Here is a 21,940-nt window from a genome sequence, read left to right as displayed (position 1 = left end):
GGTGGCTCCTAAGCCCGGGCTTAGCGATAGCTTAACTCCGCATACTTCATAACAAAGTCCGTCTGCGCTATTAAGCCTCAGGAATACTATCATGATGCCATCACGTCTATTATAAGCCATATAGAATCCCTTGGTTCATCAATTATTAAATAGCCTCTTCAGCCACGGGGAATATCTCACTCATCCAACCCCAAGGATGTCCAAAATGTCACTACAGTACCAACTCCCCGGAAAGGGGGGCCAATTCACCCTGGTCTCAGCCCCTACCCCATCTCCCGGCCCCAATGAGATTAAAAAACGGAAATTTATATAAGAAGCAAAAATCCTCCACTACGCTCGTCACCATTATATTATTCGTATCGTTTATATATATTTCGAAAATAAGAATTAGGAGCAAATTAATTTTGCTATTATTATAGATCGTGTAGATAGAAATATACACTCTTACCTTAGGCCTAGAATGCTTCCCAAAAAATAGTGGTTCGGATATTTAATTAATATAATACCTATATCTATACAAGGGCAATGGTCATTATTTCCTACCAATTATGACCCTACATGCAGAGGACGTGACACAGAGTTCAACTGTTATCTCTCCACCGCCGACGTGCTGATGGCTCGCAATGCTCTGAAACTCTCCAAGACCATTCAGCAACGCGTTGCGATGTCGATCGTGGAGTTTATCACGAGGTGGAAATGGGACGTGAGAACAAAAAGTAGTATATGTCGCAATGGATATTCTGTTCGAGGAATTTTGAACTTAAACTTGGTATCTCAAAATGCGATTTTGTCGGTCAGTCAGATCCGAGAAAGCATTGGCTAGATCAACTGCCTCACCTACCTCTTGGCCTTCGTTCTCCTGATTACGGGCGGCATTATCACGGGCGTATACGAAGTAAAGGACGATAAACAAATATTGGCGATGAATGCAGCCAGATTCATGAACACGCCAGCTGTGCACTTTGGTGCTTGGGAGGAGAGGAAGGTCTGTGACGAGATGATGTTGGAAATGCAGTAAGCAGAGAAGAACATTGTTCCAGAAACAGTCTTCTTTGTGTATCCCGCGATGTTTGAAGCCACCAGGGAGTACATCACACCAGCTGCGGAGGCAGCCATGGGAATGAGGAATATGGCCGCCAGTTGGGTAACCCGATTGTTAGAGTTGATCGGGATTAGCATAAAGGAGACAGCAGGAGATAATTCCCGGAATATAGCGTCGATCGGCTGCGGTTTGAACCGCCAGTTCTTCCAGGGGAGCGGCAGGAGGAGTATATGTTCGCGTAGCCTTGAATGGATGGCGCTCTGGGTCGAGACAGTGAATGTGAGTGTCCTACATTTTTCGACGATTTATTTCCATCATGCTACCATCACTGTGTCGCTGTGCCTTGAGCTTGGAATCGCCACAAGAATCTTCTCAAGAATATTTACTCTTGGTATTCAGTCAAACGTGAGGCAAAATCATCAGGGTGGAACTGGCGCGGGAATCAGTCAGACTTCGCCAAGACCTGTTCGGCATTCGTCCGTCGATGAACGCTGGATTTCCGATTTCTACCAACTCCCCAACTCATACGCCCGTTCTACAGGATCTTCGTCTCGTCCTGCTGGTTACAAAATGGGTCCAGTAAGGACGGGTGCAAGGAATAACTCGCATTGCTCAACACCACCGGCCCGCGCTCACGCGTGTGAGAGATGCTGGAAGCGAAAGCAAAAGGTCTGTTCAGACTGCGCTCGAAAGAGGCGTTGCCGCCGATCGGCATGCGCCTACTCCTGTCGTATCCACTCAGATTTCGGACTTTAACAGAGAACAGTGCGATAGGAAATGGCCTGAATGCACGGCGTGCGTTGGGGTGGGCGTGCAATGCATTCCTCGGAAATTTGCCATCGAGCCAATCGCGAAGAAGGGGGGCAGTCTGTCCCATGCTGCGGTTCCCAGGTTAGTGCCAGCCCTCTCGAGCATTGTCGCATATGATTAAGTCTGTCGGAATAGCTATGTAGAAACACTGAAAAAAAAAGCGCGATGATTTGGAGGCTCGCGTCCGATGCCAACGTCCACGCCCAGAGTCCCATGCACATGTCGAGCAGTTGGATGGAGACCAAACTTCTCAGTACGAGAGGGACTTTGCTGAGCAAAATGCCACCGACCACACCGTTCAGGACGCAATGGGCGAAATCGGGTTCTTGTCCTGTATTGCCATGGCCGAGCCTCGGGATGGGAGTCGTGGCCTCTCCCAAGAACTTTCGATCGGACGTATGCTACGTTCGACGCTCTCCCTCAGCGGGGCCAATCCAACGCAATCAGCCATTGACCCCTATATTCAGAGTACAGTCGCGATGGTCGACCCATCGATGACGTTGAATAGACAGCTATGTCTTCCATTCATTACACGCTTTGTGGAGACAGTAGGAGTGCAGTTCCTTCACATCAACCCGAAAGCCTTACTGGATGACTTCGAGGCTTTCTTCAACATATCAGATGACTCCGCCAACAATACTCAAAGCTTCTTGCCTGTCAAAAGATTCAATCTCTACCTATCTATGGCTACTGGCGCGCTACTTTCTCCCGGGTCGGGCAGCCTTCAAGGACTAGCCAGTAATTATCACGCCGCTGCCATGAAGCTTTTCCCTAGAATTATTGACAGTGGTGCAAGAGTTGACATTCTTCATTGCATGCTGTCACTGATATTGTACTCAATGCACGGTGACATTGGTGGTTCTACGTGGCACTTGATCGGGCTCGCAATGAAGAAGGCAATCGCTGGCAGATTTCACAAAGAGGTCGAAACGGATTCTCGAATGTCCCCGGAGTTGTTGAAAGCTAGGCGTAATATCTTCTGGAGTCTTTATACCCTTGATCGGTTTGTCCTTCGTTCCGATATTTACGGAACTGTTGCTGAAAGAAATACAGAACCATCAGCACAATAACAGATCGACCGTTCAGCATTGAAGATGACGACATAGCAGTATTGGTAACTCGATTCCCCGAAGTACCTCTTTCAAACTTCATGCTTATCGGTTTTCAAAGGGACCCGAGGGATATCAGAAAACCGTATCCTCTGGAAATGATGACCTGGCTTGTCATCTTGTTTCCCATGCTAGATTCATGTCAAGCATTCGGGATGCCGCTTCGAACAGTATCCTCTACCATTACGGTAACTTTTGTTATTGGAAGGACTTTGCAATTGGCCACGATTCGGCCACCAAATTTACGGCGGTCTGTGTTAAGCGTCTCTCATGCCGAGCGATGATCGAGATTCTGAAGGTAAAGGGCTCGGTTAACACTGAATCCAATCTAGTCCGCGGTTCTGGCAGCATTGAGAATGATTTTATCAAAGCATCGGTGGATTATGTCGAGGAAGAATACCAACGCTTCGATCGTGGTGAATTTACGGGAAGCTTTGTGGATGCATATGACATCTTCGGAGCAGGCGTGATCATTGTTTGTTTGTCTGCAGGAAAGTCATTACCTGCACGAAACGCCAATATCGTTAGTAAGTGCACTGCTTTACTTACACTTCTGGGTGAGAGGTTTTCTGGGCTGCGGGTCTTCCGCCGTGTGCTCTGGGCCCTCTCGGGTTTGGTCGTGGGCGAGTCGGTGAATGACCCGATCATCCGTGAGCTTCCCCCAGTCATACCTGACGGAATTCGAGACTTGATTTCCGCTGTCATTTGATTTCTGCCCAGTCTTTTCTCCGATAATCCACCCCGGAGTGGGGTAGAGGAACAACTATCGGACGTCTTCCGAAGGGTCCGATGGGACCGGCAATTGTCCAACCTGGTGCTGGGGGCAATTTTCCGGGTATTCATTGCCCAGAAATTTGATTTATACTGACCGGATCACATCACTTGCATCAATTCCCTCTCATCTATCATCTTCGCTTTACCGGTTTTGATTTTCCTTTTTAATATCAATCGATGCTTCCGTGATGGCTCCCGGACTCACTCATGACGGAGGTCATTCTCCAACCAAGGTTGGCCCCCGCTCCAAGCCCACCGTCTATGTTCTCGATTCATTCAACGAAAAGGCCATTGAACACGCTAGGACATTGTTCCACGTTGTTCTTCCTGGAGACGAGGGGTTCGCAGATTGGCGACAGAAGGCATCCGCATTGCTGATTCGAGGGTCATATTTGACTGCGGAGGACATTGCCAGCTGCCCTAACCTCGTCGCCATCGGCAAGCATGGCGTGGGTATTGACAGAATTGATCAATCGGCTTGCTCGAAGCGCGGCATTAAGATCTGCAACACTCCGGGCGCGAACGCGCGCGACGTCGCAGAGCTAGTCCTTGCCCTAAGCATGACCGTCGCCCGCGGTATCCGGTCCATCACCACTCGCCAAATGACGAAACCTGTGCCGAAGGAGACATGCAATGGCATAACGCTTTACAAGAAGACCCTCGGGGTTATTGGCATGGGAAACATTGGCCGTACGGTGGCTGAAATCTTCCGTGGGGCTTTCGACGCCGAAGTTGTCGCCTTGGATGTTTTCATGCCGGACGATGCATGGCCTCTCATTCCACATGATCGTGTACAAGATGTCCAAGAAGTCATCCAAAGAGCCGATGTTCTGTCCATTCACGTTCCATTAACTCATGAGACGCGGAATATGATCTCTTATAAGGAGCTTCGAATGATGAAGCCCGATGCTATTCTTATCAACGCCGCTCGAGGTGGAATTGTGAACGAGGCAGATCTCACCAAGGTTCTTGCAGAGGGCCACCTGTGGGGTGCAGGACTGGACTGTCACGAGCAAGAGCCACCTACGTTGGAGAAGTATGGTATGCTGTGGGCAAACTTGAACGTGGTCAGCACACCGCATATTGGAGCAGCCACGACCCAGGCACAAACCGCGAGTGGGATGGCGGCAGTGAACCACCTGTATAATTATCTGATGGGCATGCAGAGTTAGGATTAGACAAATTCCTGTGGCCCCGAGATATATTGGAATATTTCCTTTAATCCCTATGCCGATGAGCAGATAATAATATTTGGAGGTCCGCCCTTTTTAAAACAGAAAGCCTTCCACTGTCATCCAATATTTCAAGGGGTTCGCGCCGCACCCCTACAATGCCACCTCACGCACTGAATGTTGCCTTTCATGCTATCGGTAATGAAGACTGTCCTTCCATCCTCTCCTCCGAATGTGCAATTCGTCAGATTCTTTCCTCCGTTAGCCGCAGTGACGATTCGAGCTTTAGGAACCCCTTCCGCATCGACCACAAAGACGGACCCGAGGCTGGGATGGCAGATAAAAAGACTCCCCTCCTCGTCGACGGCCAGCCCATCCGGTCCAGAACTCCCAAATGATTGAAAGAATAGCCCCGCTTTTGAGGTGGAGCCATCTGCGTGGAGAGGCAGTCGCCACACAGCATTTGACCGAGTCATGGCCACATATAAGAACTGCTCATCCGGTGACAGGGCGATTCCATTGGGGGATATTCCGTTGTCAACGAGGCAGTCGAGCTTTCCATCAGGGCACAGCCGGTATACTCGCCCAGTTTGATCAGTCATGCCCGTCTGGCCTTGGTCTGTGAAATAGATTTCCTTTTTGGAAGACACGATTAGGTCATTAGGACCCTTGAAGCGTTCCAGGTTTCGTCGTGTCAAAAGAGGGGAAATGGTTTGTGCAACTGGGTCGAACAGTAACAGCCCCTTGTACGTTATTAGCGTTTCAATACTGGAATGATGTGGCAAAATCTGTCGCATACTTGCTTATAGTCCGCGACAATCATACACCCGTCATCACGCACGACGAGTCCATTTGGCTCCCCATCATAACGAATGCACTCAGTCACATGTTTTTGGGCGTCTATCTTTAATATTCGACCGTAAGGAATGTCGGTCACGTAGAGGTCTCCGGTGCTGAGGTAGGTAGGCCCCTCTAGGAAAATTTCCGATGGAGGACTACTTGATCCACCTCTCCAATCGGTGGGTTGTCCCGTGCATCTCAATGCATCTGGGATCCGCACGAATATTTCGGCCTGGACCACAGGGGGTGCAGGGTAGAAGTTCATTTTTGCGAGCTGATAATGAAAGAAGGTTAAAGGAACTCGAAATCCAGAGACACTAGAAAGAAGCGATGGTTTTAAGCGACAAATTCTGGCCGTCGCCGGATCTATCCTTGAGGCAATTAATCGTAATTGTGGGGACAGCTTTTAGAGTTGACGGAAATCGCCCGGTGACTGTCAATATTTCGGGGCCGCGATCTCCCCCCAGTATTCGCGGCGTTACCCCTCAACAACTCCTACCCTACCGGCTATCATACTGCAGCGGCCGATAGCGGCCACAGACTAATAGGCCAAAACGAACAATTTGGTATCATGCTTGAGCGGTTGCCGTCGCAGGCTGCCCTTTCTTTTCTACCTCTTTCCCCAGGTCACCACATATATATGTCTTATCTAGCCACCCTACGCAGGTTCAGAAACTGAAATTCTCAGAAAAACTAACGAATCCTATTTCTGGATTTTGCTTTGTTCTCACTCCTGCTATTAACCTTCGATCCATTCCTTTGTTGTACAGATATTTGGCCATTTTCGTGTTCGGAGTAGCTTCTACGGGCTTAATTACCTTATGATAGATGAGGACTGTCGATCTGCAGAACAAAACCCCCTATAAATAGAACCATGGGGTCGCTAGAGACCTAGAACCAAAACGCGACCAACTATCTAGGTGACAAGGCATTATATAGTCGCGATAATATCTTTAGTGTCATTTTCAGGGCAGTACTTTGACTAATCACTAGCTTTCTGGTACCGAATTAGTTTTCGGTCGATGGCACGCTCTCGGCCGCCGTAGCACATATATGGGTAGCATCCCCGCTTTTTGGATTTCTGATGACAATGGGGGTTGTCACCTGATCCAGCACGTCTAGGTAGTCAGATAGCTATCTCCCTCTCTCTCTTCTTTTTTCACACAGAGCATCAACTATCCGGCTCTTCACCTTCTCTTCTCCCATTCTCATTATCTTCTTCCGTGTGTCTCTGACGCTCACACACGTTTTCAATTCCTCATGCTAGATCTACCGGCGAAGTTCGAGCTTCAAAGCATGATACCTTAAAATGGCAGATTGCGTTTTCGACATGATGCAGATGGCGACACCAAATTCTCACTTTGAGGCGGAGCGCACTACGCCAGCCCGCGAGGCTTTGTCATTTCAATCCAGCGAGGCGTCAAAGGACCTGAATCAACTCCCACGCCTTCCAGCGTGCCGATTTTGCCACACACGAAAAGCAAAGGTAAGTGGGTACATCGTTAGCGAGTCAAGTGTCATTCTAACCCAGAGAAAGTGCGATAACACCCGCCCGAAATGCAGCTTATGCTTGAAACACGACGAGGAATGTATGACGCTGGGGCTAGATGACGACGAAATATTTAGTAGACAGTAACTCACTCTGTCAATCTTTCAAATTTGCGCTCCTCCTCAGTGCTGATTGCTTGGTAGATATATTGGAGATCTTGAACAGGAGGTCAGAGCACTTGGAAGACAACTTGAGGGTGCTGATACAGACAAATCTAAAACAACCCTGGCTTCGAATACCCAAAGCCAAAGCCCGATCCGGTCTCGTCCCAGATCCCGAGTATCCAACAATAGTGATGATAGGGCCCAAGAGGGTAGCCATATACCAAGATTTGTGGAGGGAAGGGGTTTCAGGTTAGCCGAGGTCGTCTTCGATGAAAAACGGTTGCTCACGATAATGCTGTAGCTTTATGCGCCATCTGGTCGCAGACTCAGGATGGCGAGAGCACGATCCGACTTTGCTTCAAAACCTGATGAGAAACCCCGGGCCTGCCGAAGCCGGGATCACACCGCATCTTCTTCCCCCAGCCGAAGAGGCTCTGAAAGTTTTTGACAATTAGTGAGTGATTCTCGATTCTAACGGGCGGTAATCAGCCCATAGACGTGTGGCCCGGCTAAATATATCAGCCTGAATGGGTCTCACGTTCAGAATCCGTTCCTTCTCCGACGAGAGGTGCGAAAATTATACCGCACCGTATTTTCATCACGATTTCCGGAGAACGAGACCAAGGACCAGCATGTCACAGATCATGATTTATTTCGTGCATTCATGATTTTGGCAGTGGGATCTATCCTTCCGTATCGCAACGGAGTCATCGAACATCATCCGTATGGATATTATCTCTCGGCGATGAAGTACCTTGATAGCACTATACTTTCGAGGGGGCTCGAATCAATTCAAGATCTACTCCTTGTGGGCCGATTTGCAATCTATCATCACATAGGTATCAAAATCTTAGGGGCGGAGTTAAGGCCTCACACTAATGCATGATGATTGAATAGGAACGTCCATCTGGGAAATTCTTCGTTTATGCATGCGCTTATGTATCGAGCAAGGTCTCCATAAACCTCCCTCTCCGGTCTCCAAGTGTAGCCTTCTGCAGGAGCAGCTTCAACGGAGGGTTTTTTGGGAGTGTTACATGATCGACCGCTATAGCTCCATCACTTTGGACCGCCCCTGCGCCATTGCAGACAAATACGTTCGGATTGGCTTTCCAGCGGATGCCAACGATGAAGATATAGAGAACGCGGATCTATCGGGGTCGTTCAAGGATTTGGATTCTTTCTGTGCCGCCTCGTCACTTCATTCATCACCCGGTGGCGTAAATACTGAGATGTCAGTCTTCGTCACTTGCCTCAGGCTTCGTCAAATTACCTCCTCCATACATTCTAAATTTGGCGACAAATCAAATTCAACAAGCATTCGGCATGAAACAACAGCCAGAGGGACTATTTACTCTGAGCTGGAGCAGCTGCTGAGTGAACTGCACGTATGGCGCTGCTCTACTCCTACATTCAACAACCCACGGAGCTTGTACGAGATGCAAGACTGGTACGATCTTCTCTACTTCAGAGAGCAGCTACAGCTTGTGAGGAAGGCCATTGATTTGGTCCCTAAGAGGAGTGGTACTCCACCGCGAGACCTTTTATACCTATGCTTACAATGCGCCACTAGGGCGATCATGGCTTTCTGGAAGCTCGTTGAGCCTAAAAAGGTGGCCTTCACGAGGAGCTATTTCCAATTGCTTTTCACAGCCGGGCTCTCGATAATGTACTGCCTGTCGGTGGTTGGGGATTCAGAACCCGCATCCATGAGAGCTGGCACTGAGGCCGTGACAACCTGCGAGTATATCTTGAAGCAGATGAGTGTAGACTTGTCAGATATAAAGCATTATATCGCTGTATATGAGGCACTGCGTGGCTATGTCATTCGAAAGTACAGTTACCATTTGCAGACGGATCCACACCCGGGGGACAGCGTTCTTGCTTCAGCATCCGATATATACCAATATTGTGTCTCTAACGTTGCTGCTGCTTATGAACAACGGAATGAGAATGATATATCGAGCGCTCGAACTCCGATCACCGGCGGTATTGGATTTACCTTCAACCCCGCAGAGCAAACCCCAGGAAATTTGCGGGTGCCTGACCCCCAGTTGGCAGAACTCCCAACAGTGCACGGCACAGCGGATCCTTCTTACAACGAGGAATATATCCCCGAGGGATCCGTCCTCTCTTGGGGTATCTTTGGGGATGATGCGTTGTGGAACATGGAAGCTGGCTTGAATGAATACGCGTATGGGGACCCGCCAGCGAATCTGTATTTGGAAGACCATTTTGATTTGCAAAATATTTTTTAGGAAAGGTTTGGATTGGTTGGTTGACCCTGGCTGAAAGTTTGTAAATTTACAGGTACAATCACCCGGCTATTGCTTAGGCCTTTCCAGTCTTGAGCTAATGTCATTGTAATTCTGTACAACCTTCTTCATCCCATTTTGAAGGATAGCTCCATCTGCGCAGCTGAGCGACCAAGTCGCGCCCATGGAGAACCACTTCTCCAGAAGATCAAGTCGTCCACCAATACCTCCAATACCTATGGGCTTTCCGAATTTATTGGCTGCGTTGATGACTTTTGTGACCGAGCTGAGGTATCGCGGGTCATCGTACTTTCCCGGAATACCCAGGTCTGTGCACAAGTCGTTGGATCCGATCAAGACCCCGTCGACACCGTCGATAGCGAAGATTTCTTCCGCAAGATCCACGGCACATGGAGTCTCAATCATGGGGATGAGCATGGTCTGGATGTTCATAGCTTCATTCTGCTCGAGAGTTGGAACATGCTGAAAGTTGAAAACAGGCTGGTTATTCATGCATCCGCGAGCGCCGAGCGGCGCATACTTTGCATGATGAACGAGATCGCGGACTTCTTGCACTGTTTCAATGTGGGGAATGGCAACAGCGGCAGCACCCGCGTCGAGAATGCGACTGATATGCCAGTGAGACTTGGAGGGGGAGCGGACGACGGGAGAAATTCCCGCATAGTTGCAGGCCAGAATAAGTTGGGCTACAGTGCGCATGTCCAGCGATGAGTGTTCCATATCAATGAACAGCGCATGGAAACCAGCCATTTTGGCCATCATGGCAATTTCATTGCCTACCACGTATTTGATAGACATGAGTGGAGTGATTTCGCCATTGAGAATTCGAGTCCGGAAAGGGTTCGGGATGGTGACTGTATGTTCGTTGACCGAGCCCATGTTGAAGAATGATTGGTAAATCTGCTATATGAGAGGCTGATGGTACCGGAACTGTGAAGTTATATAGTCGTACGACTGAATGCGGGCTTGCAGGTGACGAATTGTGAGTCCTGCCGGAAACTTCCCGATTAACTCGGGAGGCGTCCGAAGTAACCGCCGTGGCATATGCTAACTTTGCCAACTTCTCAACAGCCTAGTCTAGTTTCGTATTGGTATTTCAAAAACGTGCCACATTTAACTCCCTCTGTCTCCATATCAGGAAGAAATAGTTCGCAGCAGCTCGTATCTCACCACGCGAGTAAACAAGTTTGCGTCTCTTGGCCGTGTCCTATCGAGGTTAGTCAGATCCATTGCGTCCTATCTACGGTTCTCACACGTTTTAAAGCTCAGCCTAGACCTAGAACCATGTCTCAGCGAAGATACCTCTGATGTATAGATATATGTTATCTGTCGTAAACCTCTACCAATACCGCGGCATTTAGGTGGGAAAGGTTTAAGAATCGTGCCCAACCTATGACGGGCTGGGTTCGCCCGGATCTAGCTACTCCTACCACACATATGCCGATACTCTTCAAATTCATGAAATCTCATATTTTCAAAGCCTGCGAAGCCGCTTGTGGCTGATGGAAACAGCAAATTATCGAAAAGAGATGAGTCTGTTTATACCGCTAGCCAAAAGGGCCGCCATAACACCACCCTATCCCTACACAGTAATAGCCATTCTTATGCCGATTTCGCGCTTCGTATACCAGCAACTGAGGAAGTAGATGGAGCCAGGAAAGAAGGGTGCTTCGACAAAACCCAGAAAAAGCCGCACCACCAGCAAGCCTGTCGGGTTGGTGACCGCAGCCGTACAGCCACTAACGATTGCCCACACCATAATACATGACGGCTTCTCGATATTAGCACATTGCCAATCAGATACCACCCGGGCACAAAGAGCATTGACTTACTAGGAAGATGGACGGGCGGAGCTTGGCCAACAAGATGGTCGCCGGTGTTTGCATGAGGATATAACCAGCAGAGAAAGTCGAAATTGCAGTCTGATACTCCGCGCCCTTGAGGTACGTGTCTTTGGTAAGACCATAAAGGTGAGCCTGGCTGATGGAGTTGCGGTCCATGAAGTTGAAAATATAGATCAACACGACGAGGGCCAAAATCCGGGTGTCAATTTTGCGGCGTAGTTTCCGTTCAATTCGGTCACGAAAGTCAGAGTCGTAGGACTGGTAGACCAGCATCATGTCTGATCCCTCCGTCGAGACGGTCTCGGCCAAGGCATCCTTCTGATCAGTTACCAGCGCCTTGGGAGAAGAAGAAGCAGAATTGCTCATATTGAAGCACGTGTGAAACAGGTATGAGAAACGTTCACGAATAATCAACCTCTTAAATTTCAATGCTTTTCTATTTGTGTATTTCAGAGGATAGCCTACTATTTTCCATTGGTGCTACATTGCTACCCCATGGGAAGCGCCCCCAACCCCCGTAATTTGCCTGCCTTTCCCCACAATATGCTCTTCGGTAATTTCCCGAAGGCCAATGATAGACCACCGAGGACATTGTCACTAACCGAACAGAGGTTGCGGGGTTCAACAAGCATTTTCCAATGACCCACGATCTGAATGCCCATTACTCTAGGCACTGCTGGTGGCTTGCACTGTTGGTTGGTGCTGGGTAAATTGAACCGATTACTCCACTGAGCAATAAAGACGGCGCACTTCCAACCAAATTTCGGATGAAGGGTTACCAAGTTCCAATTCTGTCCAAGGCCGTCGATATGAAAGAGATATCTTGACAGACTAGGCTACTTTGAAGAACTAAATGCCGGCGTCGAGATCAGGGGTCCCATGACTTGTCTTTCGCTGAAACAAAAACAATATTGTCTGCGAGAAGGCCAACCGGGAAACTTCCGAATTGTAAAGAGAAAGCTGTTGCAGCAAAGGGAGCCCACGTAATGCGCTAATCCACTTGATCAGTTCTAGCATCCCTCGGGGTGTCATGAAGGTCGCCGATACCGTAACTCCATTACGATTCTCCTCAACTGTTCCAATACATGAGATCGCTTGGAAATTCTTCGGACATGTTTTTGCTCACGCAGCGTTGGGTTCTCCAGTAGCCGTCCTCTTTAATATCTTCTTGGTATTTCCTATTCGCTACATAAAAATCTTACATGAGCGTAAACAACTTTACTTGGTGGCTTTCTCCAGGGGTGCTCATTTATTACGAGATTTTCTGATTTATCGGAATGAAGTGAGTTGATCCTTCTCAATAACAATCACAGGATTGGAAATGGCTGGCCAATCGATACATCTATGGAAGATATAGTAACGGGACCCGCCAAACGAGAAACGAGAGCAGATAACCGAGTCACCATGTCATTGATGATCGTATCAACCTTTAGATGTCCCAAAGAAGAAAATTAGAAACTGTCCTAGAACCAGCAGTCATCTACAATCATTCCCCAGATACCTCTCTAGAGTAGGCGTATTCAAAAGTCAAAACATTGAAATACTGAATGCTCAAGCTGTACAAAAGCGTCAATCAATTCAGCTACTCAGCCGATCATCCGCCAATGAAAACATCATTAGCCACCTCTTCAAAGCCGTCTTCGCACAAAAAGGTAGCAATAGAGCTTATGAGTCATATTCCGTAAGCTAATGGCCAGTACATAAATTTGATCCCCCACCTTCCCCGTTCTTTCTTCCCTCCCATCTTTAGATCAGAACTTGTAAATGAGATACAAAGAAAATGCGAGAACAACTCGGCGCGGCAGCTTGTCGTTGACCAAGGTGAGGCATGCCACCGCTGAGGTTCGACGCAACCTCAGCGATCTCGATTGCTCCACTAGGCTTTGTACCGAAAGTATGGATTTCTCTTGTCCGTTTCATCTTGCAGACCTGCTGATATCCTCGCCCTGATTTCCTCGTCGCTAACAGGGTCCGAGAGGCCCTGTCGGCCCTGTGTTTTGTCCCGTCTGCGGTTCTCCACTTTAAGCATAACGTACCACGCAACACAGATAATGATATAGACTACCTGCGTGGAGAGCACAGTAATAAGTCCCGTTTGGTAGTGGGGTGCTTGGCTAGAAAGGAAAGATTGGGGGATACAAATGTTGGCGAGGCAGTCTGCGCGTAGAGTGTCAGCATCGAGTTTACAGCAACGAAGGCGAAGTAAATCAAGCGAAGAGGGAATACGCACAGAAAATAAAGGTAATGACCATTGTGACCTGCTTCTTAGTCGTCCCGGCAATGTTTTGACCCAAGAGTGCAAGAATTATCGAGTACGCAGCAAGGTTAAGGTCAATCATGGTGATGAACACCATACCGATGGCTTTGGATCGGACGCCGCTGGACGCTTGATTATTCCAGTGCAGCATGACACAGGAGACGATCATGACGCAGCCAATTGCGGCGATGCATAACTGTGCACAAAAATGTCAACGGGTTGAATTTCTCGCCGTGGGTTGATCAGATATAGCAGCTCACGGATTTCTTGTCCTGAAAGAATTTGACGTAGGTACAAAGCCAACCGACGGCTAAGCATCCAATGGAGCCGAGCGCCCACTGGGGAATCTGAAGGAGCAAAGCCTGAAGACCGGTATATCCAAAGCCCTTGATGGTGAGGCCGGAAAAATTGGTGCCCAGGACCAGCGGGGTCTGTTGGAACGCAAAGAGCAAGCCGAGCCTAGATGGGGGCTGTCAACAGGTCGTCCTCTGTGCGGGAAAGACAAGAGATATGGATTGGGCCCACTCACATCCAGCACTTGGGATCGAGAAGAGCCTCCTTGATTTGATACGAGCGAAAAACATGGCTCTTTATTCCGGTCTGGCTCTTTGCCATGCGTATCACGGCAAGTGCTCGCTGCCTGGGCGTAAGCCAGCGGCATGTTGACGGCTTGTCCGGGAGGTAAAGATAATTGAGCACTGCCGAGACCATGCTACATAGACCCAGAAGGAGGAAAATCCAGCGCCAGGCATCTATCGAAGTGTGGGTGTTGCCAAGGCCGTAGTAGGTCAGAAAGAAGGGGATTGGAAAGAGCGTATTGCCCAGGTTCCAAAATGCGAATCGCATTGGCTGCTCCTCGGGTCGGTAGAAGCGAGACGTGACCGCGGTATAGGACGGGAGAAGCGGTGATTCGAAGAGACCCAGCAGGAACTGGGTAGCCAAAAGCTGAGGCCCATTTTGCACACCCATGGTGCCGAGCACAACGAAAGACCAGAGCATCGCGGCGATGCCGGCAACCTTGTTCGTTGGGTAGCGCTGAATCAGGAGATTGGCTGGATACTGGCCAACGAGAAGGCCGATGAAATAGATTGAGACTGCCAAGGAGTACTGGGAGCCATGGAGGTGCAGGTTTTCCTGAAGCGTGAGTGTGGCGGCGCTTCCGATCGCCTTCTTGTCCACGAGAAGCATGCCGATACCCATGGCTGTCACAAAGAAGAAGAGGTTAGTCAATTCAGCGTTGGACTGGCGTAAACCTGAGGGAGACGAGACGTATATGAGAAAAGCACACACCCATGAGAGGAGGGAGGATCATGTCCTGTCGCCGGAGAAGCTTCTTGTGCTCTTCCTCGGTGAAGTCGAGGTTCTGCCTATACCACCAGATACTATCAGCTCGTAGGGTCTTGCGCCATGGGATTAGGTCTGCTCTCACCCTCTGAGCGCCTCGACATTGTCATCGAGAAAGTTGACATTGAGCTCCTCGTCTTCAAACAACGGTGCGAGTTTGACTTGCCCAGCTTGCTCATGCTGCTCGACTCGCGCCTTCATCTCGATATCCGCCGACGTGGAGACGCTGTCGCCTCTCTCGAGCTCGTTCGATATGATGTCGGCCATGGTGGAAGCTATTTCCCGAGGCGGTCAATTAAATCGACAAAGATTACGTATACACTTCTTCGCAACTCGCCAGAATCGACAGTCCTGGTATGCAGTCCAGTAGCTACGGGAGCCTGAGAGCTGTTTATAACGACTAGGATCATGGCGAGGATCCAATATTCACACTATCCAAGTCTCGGGCTGCCTCCTACCAGACGGAAACCTTCCGATCCCCGCAACAGATACCCCACACACCCCACAATCGGGTTAGCAGTACTTTGTATGATTTATGAAGTATGAATGGGGATCGACCCCAAGACGACCTGCTGTTTGCCTGTCCTTGACACCTGGGCCCCCTAGCCACGAATTGATTAACAAGCACGGCTTATACTGGTTTCTTTCCGCTTTCTTGGGGACAAGGGGAGTCGGGGGCGGGAAGTATTGGGGACAAGAATATTACCGAGACGAGAAAATGTTGTTGCTGGCCATCTAGCCACCGTTCTTACTTACCCCAGAATTTCATATCCTACCCCGGAAATTGAGACTAACGGCGTCGTGATCTTCATGGAGAGAGGCCAATGAGCTCCCGTTCGAACCGGTCGATTTTTCGGACCCAGAGCGGACCCACCTCCGAAGAGAATCTTGGGTCATCGGCCTCTGCCCGCTGCAGTCCTCCCCATCGTACTCCTCAGTCGGGAGAACTTTCCTTTAGCCCAATTATAGGGAAGATACATATCCTAGGCCTCAGCTTTGACTAGACCACAACATGGTCCTATTACGGTTCGGTAACTCAGAACCTGGATTCAGAGTTTACGCGTCTTGCCGTTTTTCGGGGCTCCTGTGAATGTCGTATTTATGGCGTACGAAACTGTAGCGGCTTCGGGGGGTGGTCTTTGGCGGTCGAGTGAGTATTTGGATTACCCGCGACCGAAACTGTGCATTCATTATGATTTGGAACGTTGTTTCTTGTCACCAGGAGAGCTGGATGGGTTCCCGCCGAACAAACACAGAGGACACCATATGTAATGGAAAGCACCTCCGCGACAACAAAAACTGCGTCACACTCTGGCCCCGGTCCCACGATAGCAGGAGCAGTGAATATAGTCAAAATTCCCCCGAGATCAAAGGTCAGGTTCGCGCCCAGCGAGAACCAATCGCTATCGTGCCGATCGTTATTAGCCGCAATGGCGAAGAATGGAGGGAAGACCCAGACGATGTGGATTATGGTTTCTATGAATGGCGAGACCAGGTTGTGATAGAGCTCGTTGTGTTTCATGATATTTTTCATCACAAGATGCGTGCGCTTGATGTCACTCCAATTGAATATGAATCCCAGCCACGGAACAAGCTTTGCGAAAGCCACTTCAATTTTGTTCCTGACGAACTCAATTGCACCAGCAATAGCGTTGTAGCAGTCTATCGCGGCGTGGTACATCTAATCACCGATCTGAGCCAGGAAAGTGATATATGCCATCGGCAATCGAGACAACGAACTGCACCACCTCGCCCCATGCCTCTTTCAACCAGTTAAAAATATCTCCCGCGGTTGCTTCCAGCGAGCTGCCGATTTCTGCGGTAACTCTGGCGCAGCAACGGAATACAGCAGCTGAGCAGCCTCGTCTACGTCGTAATATTTGAACCCATCTGAACCACATGTTTACCTCTATACTGGAACGGGTTGTGACGGGTTGGAAGGTAGTGTCACGGTTGAGCCATCCGGAGACAGAGTGTCTCTGGCTTTAAGAAACTGGATAATGCATTGTGCAGCAGTAGCCTTGTCGGCTGGTGACACAGTATCCGGGATCAGCGGTTCTGTTGACCCATCCTCGTGCTGAATTTTACACCGCGCCTAAATCGTCTCCGCTTTTGACGCTAGACGAAGGGAGTCAACATTCTCCTTCTGGTCTTCAGGTGTAAAGAGATAAAATCCGTCCGTGCCTGCAATGAAGAGCTTCGTGCTTCCAACGTCCGGGTTATTTTGAAGGGTGATCAGAGCAGAGGAAATACAAGATGCTCCTGTGGGGACATTAAGTATTGTTGGAGTCGGAGGTGCATCATGTCTGAATGGATTCATTTGAGGAATATAAACCAGCTCTATCTCGGAGCCAATCATTCCGAGGGTGTAGATACCTGGGACACCACAGTCCAAGGAACGGTGTCCAAGACAGCACATGATGGACCCCTCGATCAAGTCAATTTGTATGGGCCGGGCCACCCAATGGGGTGAGCCACCAGGCTGAATGTAGTAACGGTCAAGAAGGCCGACATTATGATTGGGGTCGCGACGAATGTCAACGAAGATGTTCTCGACAGCCATTCCGTTCTACGGGATGCTCATGATGAATACATCCGCGATTGTCAACGGATCTGGTGCTGTAATCGTTCCAGTGTTAGAGGTCGCGTCGAAGGGTACTAGCGTCCAAGTAATGCCGTCTTCCCATCCATTCTCATAAGTCGAATGGCCAAGACATATGTAAAGAGAATCGACACTGTCAATCTTGATGATACCAGCCATATCAAGCGCCATGCTCTGTGGATTGTGGGAAAGTCCAAAGCTTTTGGCTACAGCAGAATTGGCCCCTGGTGTCGATGAGGCTAGGTTGATTTTTGTCCAACCCGTTCCAGTAGAGGTGGCTTCTCTCGTCAAATAACAGACACTGTCATCCCCGATGGAAAGAAAAGAGCGTCCCCAACGGATGTTTGAAGTACATCAAATATCTTGTCAGGCGTCATGATGCTGGCATGCTTTTGGCTTTGCATCAGCTCTGTTTCAACGGTAACATTCATCTTAGCGACTGAAGTTTAAATTCGGTCAAAGTCGACCCAGTGGGAGAAATCGGAATTCACCGTCCAGGTTGTCATGAGACCTTCTCCAATGGGCATAATCGTGGAGGCGAGTAACATGAATGGAGCATCTAAGAATCAAAAATAAAGGATGAGTCTGCATGTGGCTCAATGTACAGGACTGATTCAACCTGGGAAATGCCGTACAGTATCCGACTCTCGGAACGAGGATGCCGGCCAAAGCGGCCATGATGACGACGCCCAGAATGAATGGAAGCATCGCGATGCCGGACGAGGCAGCGCTGGCATTGCGAACGACTTGCTGCCAGACTGGGATGTAGTAAATGAGAAGAGTATTAAGGTGCAATCGCCGGACAGGTCGAGCAGACGTGGAGGTTGACGGCATCGTTATTCTCCGAAATCTGATTGGTCTCATCATAATCCAATTATAACCAGGGCAAAAGCCTAGGTGACTGACCGGCTTTCATTTACCGAGCATCTAGCTAGTCGGTGTATATCGTTCACGTAAGCGTGCAGAGTCCAAGCGTCGCCCCGCACAGACTACTGCAACTCGGTGGATCTGAGTGGAGAACGAACAATATCCACGGGGCCGCGGCAAGCGCGGCCCTACGTAAAAATTTCAGCGTCTACAGGGATTTGCCGTTCGAAAATCGTATGAGTCCAGAAAAGATCGGCCCAGTGGAATTGAATTTCCCGAGCTGATTCATGCATAACCCGGAACTGCCCAACATACTATCAAACAATAAGTCAAGAATGAGATGGCGGTTAATGGTAATAAAGATAATAAAGCAAAGAGAATGTCCTCGAAACAGATCAACCCATTCGCCAGAAACAAAGAGAGAAACGCCATTTCGTAGAGTGTCGGTTCGTGAGGCATGAGGTACAATTTGAGAAGAGCTGTCGAGCTCGCGCGAGCGTTGATCAATGGGGTATAGTGGAGTGGTGTGGGAGGAATCGAGGCCCGCCTAAATTGGATCTTGTGGGGGCGAGGCATGAAAGGAGTCGGAGTGGGTGGAGTACATGAGAGACCAAAGAAAGCCAGGTAAGGTATTAACCTGCAAATGCAAAGCCAAGCTTCTAGGGGTCGGTGTGGGCGGTGACAGTACCAAAAAATGCTGTTTGTCGTGGTAGGTCAAAGAAGGGGGGAGGGAGGTGAAGGATCAACCTGGTGGCTATAACGAAAAGACGGTTCAGGCGCCGGCAGTCGCATTTTAGCTTATTTTAGCCTAGCGAAATTCGACTGCTGGTGCACATCCACGATCATCGACATGCTTGAGTTCAAGCTGTTGGAATCTGTAATACCGTAAGTAAAGGATAATCACTTATGCGAGGGAGGAGACGAACCGTTCGCTCTTCGCATGGAAGTAGACACCGCTGATAGATCCCTCCACTTGGTTGAAGCATATGTAGTAAAATCCCTCAAAGCTAGCGCCAGAGATTGTCCGAACCCGATGATCAGGGACGAGGAAGTATTCCTTCCATCTCATGAACACGTGCTCACGCTGGGCAAAATTGCGGTATGTAAAATCGGTCCGCTTGGCTTGTTTGGCCAGCGGCTTCCACGCAGGAAACCGAGACCAATGATGTATATCGGTTTTCTCATTGGCGCCCCATGCTTCGTTGCGAGTTTGGAATGTATGCTTTGTTCCGATGATTTCGCCTTCGAAAAACGTAGTCAAGGTAGGGTGGTCTTCTGTCAGGCCTTTCAGGTAGGGTAAAAGTTAGCACATAACAAACGACCCTCGTGCGCGTCAGGGACGAACCTTGAATGCGAAGATAACCGCAGAGGTAGGACTCGGCAATGTCCACCTGCTTAATCTCCACGTCGACATTGTATACCTGGCGGTCCGACTGTTGTGTTCCGACGAATCTGCTGCCCGAGCGAAGAAAAGACGAAGAGTGGTTTGGCAGGAGCTGCGGCCGTTAGTCAATTGCATGGGGAATTACCCGGGGACATTGGGCGTCACGTACCCGAACGTTAGAAAATTCATATCGCAGCAGCGATGAGTTAGGGGGCGTGACAGTCGATTGACTCCGATCGCATGTCTCCTCTGGAGAGCTTGACCTCCCAGGCGTAGATTCTTCATCCGCGCCGGGCATCTTACTTTCCACCTTCAGCGGATCGGACGCCAAGAGTGTGCTGCCGTCGTCGGAACGACTCAGCACGGATGGCGCGATGGCACTGGCTGGCGAGAGGACATCGTCGACGCCATCGATAACTGAGCCGGAGGAGTCCGGCGAGTCTCTCCAGGCCGGAACTCGATCAGCATCGGGTGGACATGTGCGGGAGGAGATCACTTCAGCGATCGAAGTCGGATGGTTGTCACTGGGAGTCGGCATTGCGAATCAAGGAAGGAGAGTAGACATCGAGTCGGGGTAGGACGCGATAAAAGAAGCAAGATCACCAAAGAGGTGAAGAGGGGAGGAAGTCAGAAGTTAGGGAGAGAAGACCTGTACCCGGGGGGCGGACCATCTGGAATGGGGTCATGCGAGCGCGGGGGAGGCGCCGAGGTAGCCTGAGGCAGAAATATATACGTCAGGTACGTTCGAGCGTGTGTACGTCTGTACTTTGCCGATTGACCCCGTTTCTCTACTTGATTTGGATTCTTTGCTCGTTACAACATTGGAAAGGTTTCAAGTAGTGTCATTTATGAAAGCCACTTTTGTGTTATCTGCGGAGGTTCCATGCTGGAGTGGCGATCCCGCATCCGCAAAGGAATCCTCAATGAACAATCCTCAATGAACGCCCGGTATCATAAGAAAATCCAATAGTTCCACGTATTTTCTCGTCAGCCGTGGTTTAAATAGGCTTGATCTGCCGGGGCGTAAATGTTAGTGATGAAGAGTAATAGCGATGGACGGTCCGTACCTTGAAGTGGAGGGAAATCAGCGAGAAAATGAGGGCCTTCAAGTCCTGCACGAGGTAGTAAAACACTCGGAGTCCCTCGGGATCTGCCGATTCAGTCACGTCCACCAACGAGCCGATTTTCGCGGTCTGTACGTCCGTCAGCCACCCGATTGTACTCGCTTTAGGCTCAATCTCTTATCGTACCTCGAAAGAGATGTGCTCACTGCCAAGACGGATCTCCAGCTCCTGGCGTCCATCCTTGTTCTTCTGTGGCCACTTGGAGTCGTCCTCCCTGCGCGGAGTTAGCACGTCGTGACGGTCAAATACTTCGGCATGGGGCATCGTACTTCATGATCTCGCTGTCCTTGATGATGCGCTTGATCTCCTGGATCATCGCGGAGCTCACACACACTATATTCCCCGTTAGACCATCTGCGTTGATCCTCGAGCGGGTCCCCGCACTCACTTTCTTTGCGGATCAGCGAGTCATTGCGGTAGTTGGAGTTGTTCGCGTAGCGCACAGCGGCACTGCTGCCATCGGCGATGGTACGGAAGTCGAATTCTGAACGGAAGTCAGCGTGATGGAACTCAATGCCAGGTGGATGTAGACTGTACCTAAGAACTCATGCCCGAACCGCCCAGAGTGACCTGAGCTGCGGAGCTGTCAGCAGCTGAGGATACCCGGGCTCAATAGCGCATAATCCTTACTAGTATCTCAAGTAGAAAGTCTCGTTATTCGACATGGTTGGCGTGAATCGAGGATCAAAAGGTGACGACGAGAGAGAAAGGCGGGCTGAAAAGTGGCCGGCTTAGTCATCCACACAGACGGGGCGAAGGGACACCGTTGATGCTTCCCATCCCCCCAATCGCGCATTATCAAAACCAACACGCCCATGATTTTTAGGCTGGTGAGGGGTGTTGGA

General features: G+C 49.6%; 12 protein-coding genes across 12 annotated transcripts; 3 read left to right on the top strand and 9 right to left on the bottom strand.

Annotated features, from left to right (window-relative positions):
• Nucleotides 1-1,689: 1,689 nt before the first annotated feature.
• N7498_005257 (fungal specific transcription factor domain-containing protein) lies at nucleotides 1,690-3,670 on the top strand (the record flags this gene model as incomplete). The annotated part of the gene is made up of 4 exons (XM_058452319.1): nucleotides 1,690-1,837; nucleotides 2,060-2,855; nucleotides 2,906-2,966; nucleotides 3,023-3,670. 4 exons carry the CDS (start codon nucleotides 1,690-1,692, stop codon nucleotides 3,668-3,670), a joined length of 1,653 nt encoding a protein of 550 aa, XP_058308857.1.
• Nucleotides 3,671-3,923: 253 nt separating this feature from the next.
• Nucleotides 3,924-4,907, top strand: N7498_005256 (uncharacterized protein; the record flags this gene model as incomplete). Its single annotated transcript, XM_058452318.1, has 1 exon — nucleotides 3,924-4,907. One exon carries the CDS (start codon nucleotides 3,924-3,926, stop codon nucleotides 4,905-4,907), a length of 984 nt encoding a protein of 327 aa, XP_058308856.1.
• Nucleotides 4,908-5,038: 131 nt separating this feature from the next.
• N7498_005255 (SMP-30/gluconolactonase/LRE family protein) lies at nucleotides 5,039-6,012 on the bottom strand (the record flags this gene model as incomplete). Its single annotated transcript, XM_058452317.1, has 2 exons — nucleotides 5,039-5,650; nucleotides 5,707-6,012. The coding sequence occupies 2 exons, from the start codon at nucleotides 6,010-6,012 to the stop codon at nucleotides 5,039-5,041; spliced, it is 918 nt and encodes a 305-aa protein (XP_058308855.1).
• A 1,756-nt stretch (nucleotides 6,013-7,768) lies between these two features.
• Nucleotides 7,769-9,655, top strand: N7498_005254 (fungal specific transcription factor domain-containing protein; the record flags this gene model as incomplete). Its single annotated transcript, XM_058452316.1, has 3 exons — nucleotides 7,769-7,854; nucleotides 7,923-8,123; nucleotides 8,452-9,655. The coding sequence occupies 3 exons, from the start codon at nucleotides 7,769-7,771 to the stop codon at nucleotides 9,653-9,655; spliced, it is 1,491 nt and encodes a 496-aa protein (XP_058308854.1).
• A 66-nt stretch (nucleotides 9,656-9,721) lies between these two features.
• Nucleotides 9,722-10,552, bottom strand: N7498_005253 (HpcH/HpaI aldolase family protein; the record flags this gene model as incomplete). Its single annotated transcript, XM_058452315.1, has 1 exon — nucleotides 9,722-10,552. One exon carries the CDS (start codon nucleotides 10,550-10,552, stop codon nucleotides 9,722-9,724), a length of 831 nt encoding a protein of 276 aa, XP_058308853.1.
• Nucleotides 10,553-11,255: 703 nt separating this feature from the next.
• On the bottom strand, nucleotides 11,256-11,883 carry N7498_005252 (uncharacterized protein; the record flags this gene model as incomplete). The annotated part of the gene is made up of 2 exons (XM_058452314.1): nucleotides 11,256-11,444; nucleotides 11,506-11,883. The coding sequence occupies 2 exons, from the start codon at nucleotides 11,881-11,883 to the stop codon at nucleotides 11,256-11,258; spliced, it is 567 nt and encodes a 188-aa protein (XP_058308852.1).
• A 1,510-nt stretch (nucleotides 11,884-13,393) lies between these two features.
• On the bottom strand, nucleotides 13,394-15,385 carry N7498_005251 (uncharacterized protein; the record flags this gene model as incomplete). The annotated part of the gene is made up of 6 exons (XM_058452313.1): nucleotides 13,394-13,674; nucleotides 13,748-13,970; nucleotides 14,035-14,233; nucleotides 14,304-14,976; nucleotides 15,065-15,141; nucleotides 15,204-15,385. 6 exons carry the CDS (start codon nucleotides 15,383-15,385, stop codon nucleotides 13,394-13,396), a joined length of 1,635 nt encoding a protein of 544 aa, XP_058308851.1.
• An 832-nt stretch (nucleotides 15,386-16,217) lies between these two features.
• N7498_005250 (uncharacterized protein) lies at nucleotides 16,218-16,799 on the bottom strand (the record flags this gene model as incomplete). The annotated part of the gene is made up of 1 exon (XM_058452312.1): nucleotides 16,218-16,799. One exon carries the CDS (start codon nucleotides 16,797-16,799, stop codon nucleotides 16,218-16,220), a length of 582 nt encoding a protein of 193 aa, XP_058308850.1.
• A 414-nt stretch (nucleotides 16,800-17,213) lies between these two features.
• Nucleotides 17,214-17,891, bottom strand: N7498_005249 (uncharacterized protein; the record flags this gene model as incomplete). The annotated part of the gene is made up of 2 exons (XM_058452311.1): nucleotides 17,214-17,687; nucleotides 17,778-17,891. 2 exons carry the CDS (start codon nucleotides 17,889-17,891, stop codon nucleotides 17,214-17,216), a joined length of 588 nt encoding a protein of 195 aa, XP_058308849.1.
• A 275-nt stretch (nucleotides 17,892-18,166) lies between these two features.
• N7498_005248 (uncharacterized protein) lies at nucleotides 18,167-18,554 on the bottom strand (the record flags this gene model as incomplete). The annotated part of the gene is made up of 2 exons (XM_058452310.1): nucleotides 18,167-18,279; nucleotides 18,356-18,554. The coding sequence occupies 2 exons, from the start codon at nucleotides 18,552-18,554 to the stop codon at nucleotides 18,167-18,169; spliced, it is 312 nt and encodes a 103-aa protein (XP_058308848.1).
• An 841-nt stretch (nucleotides 18,555-19,395) lies between these two features.
• On the bottom strand, nucleotides 19,396-20,509 carry N7498_005247 (GID4/VID24 family protein; the record flags this gene model as incomplete). The annotated part of the gene is made up of 4 exons (XM_058452309.1): nucleotides 19,396-19,462; nucleotides 19,514-19,871; nucleotides 19,933-20,083; nucleotides 20,141-20,509. 4 exons carry the CDS (start codon nucleotides 20,507-20,509, stop codon nucleotides 19,396-19,398), a joined length of 945 nt encoding a protein of 314 aa, XP_058308847.1.
• Nucleotides 20,510-20,969: 460 nt separating this feature from the next.
• On the bottom strand, nucleotides 20,970-21,760 carry N7498_005246 (mago nashi family protein; the record flags this gene model as incomplete). The annotated part of the gene is made up of 7 exons (XM_058452308.1): nucleotides 20,970-20,984; nucleotides 21,039-21,164; nucleotides 21,222-21,309; nucleotides 21,365-21,428; nucleotides 21,484-21,579; nucleotides 21,633-21,670; nucleotides 21,726-21,760. The coding sequence occupies 7 exons, from the start codon at nucleotides 21,758-21,760 to the stop codon at nucleotides 20,970-20,972; spliced, it is 462 nt and encodes a 153-aa protein (XP_058308846.1).
• Between the last annotated feature and the right edge of the window lie 180 nt (nucleotides 21,761-21,940).

The sequence above is a fragment of the Penicillium cinerascens genome, assembly GCF_028974065.1.
Source record: "Penicillium cinerascens strain IBT 15544 chromosome Unknown contig_5_segment0_segment0, whole genome shotgun sequence".
NCBI classification, from domain to species: Eukaryota; Fungi; Ascomycota; class Eurotiomycetes; order Eurotiales; family Aspergillaceae; genus Penicillium; species Penicillium cinerascens.
The sequence above is the reverse complement of the archived record's forward strand: the minus strand, read 5'-3'. Positions and strand labels throughout refer to the sequence as shown.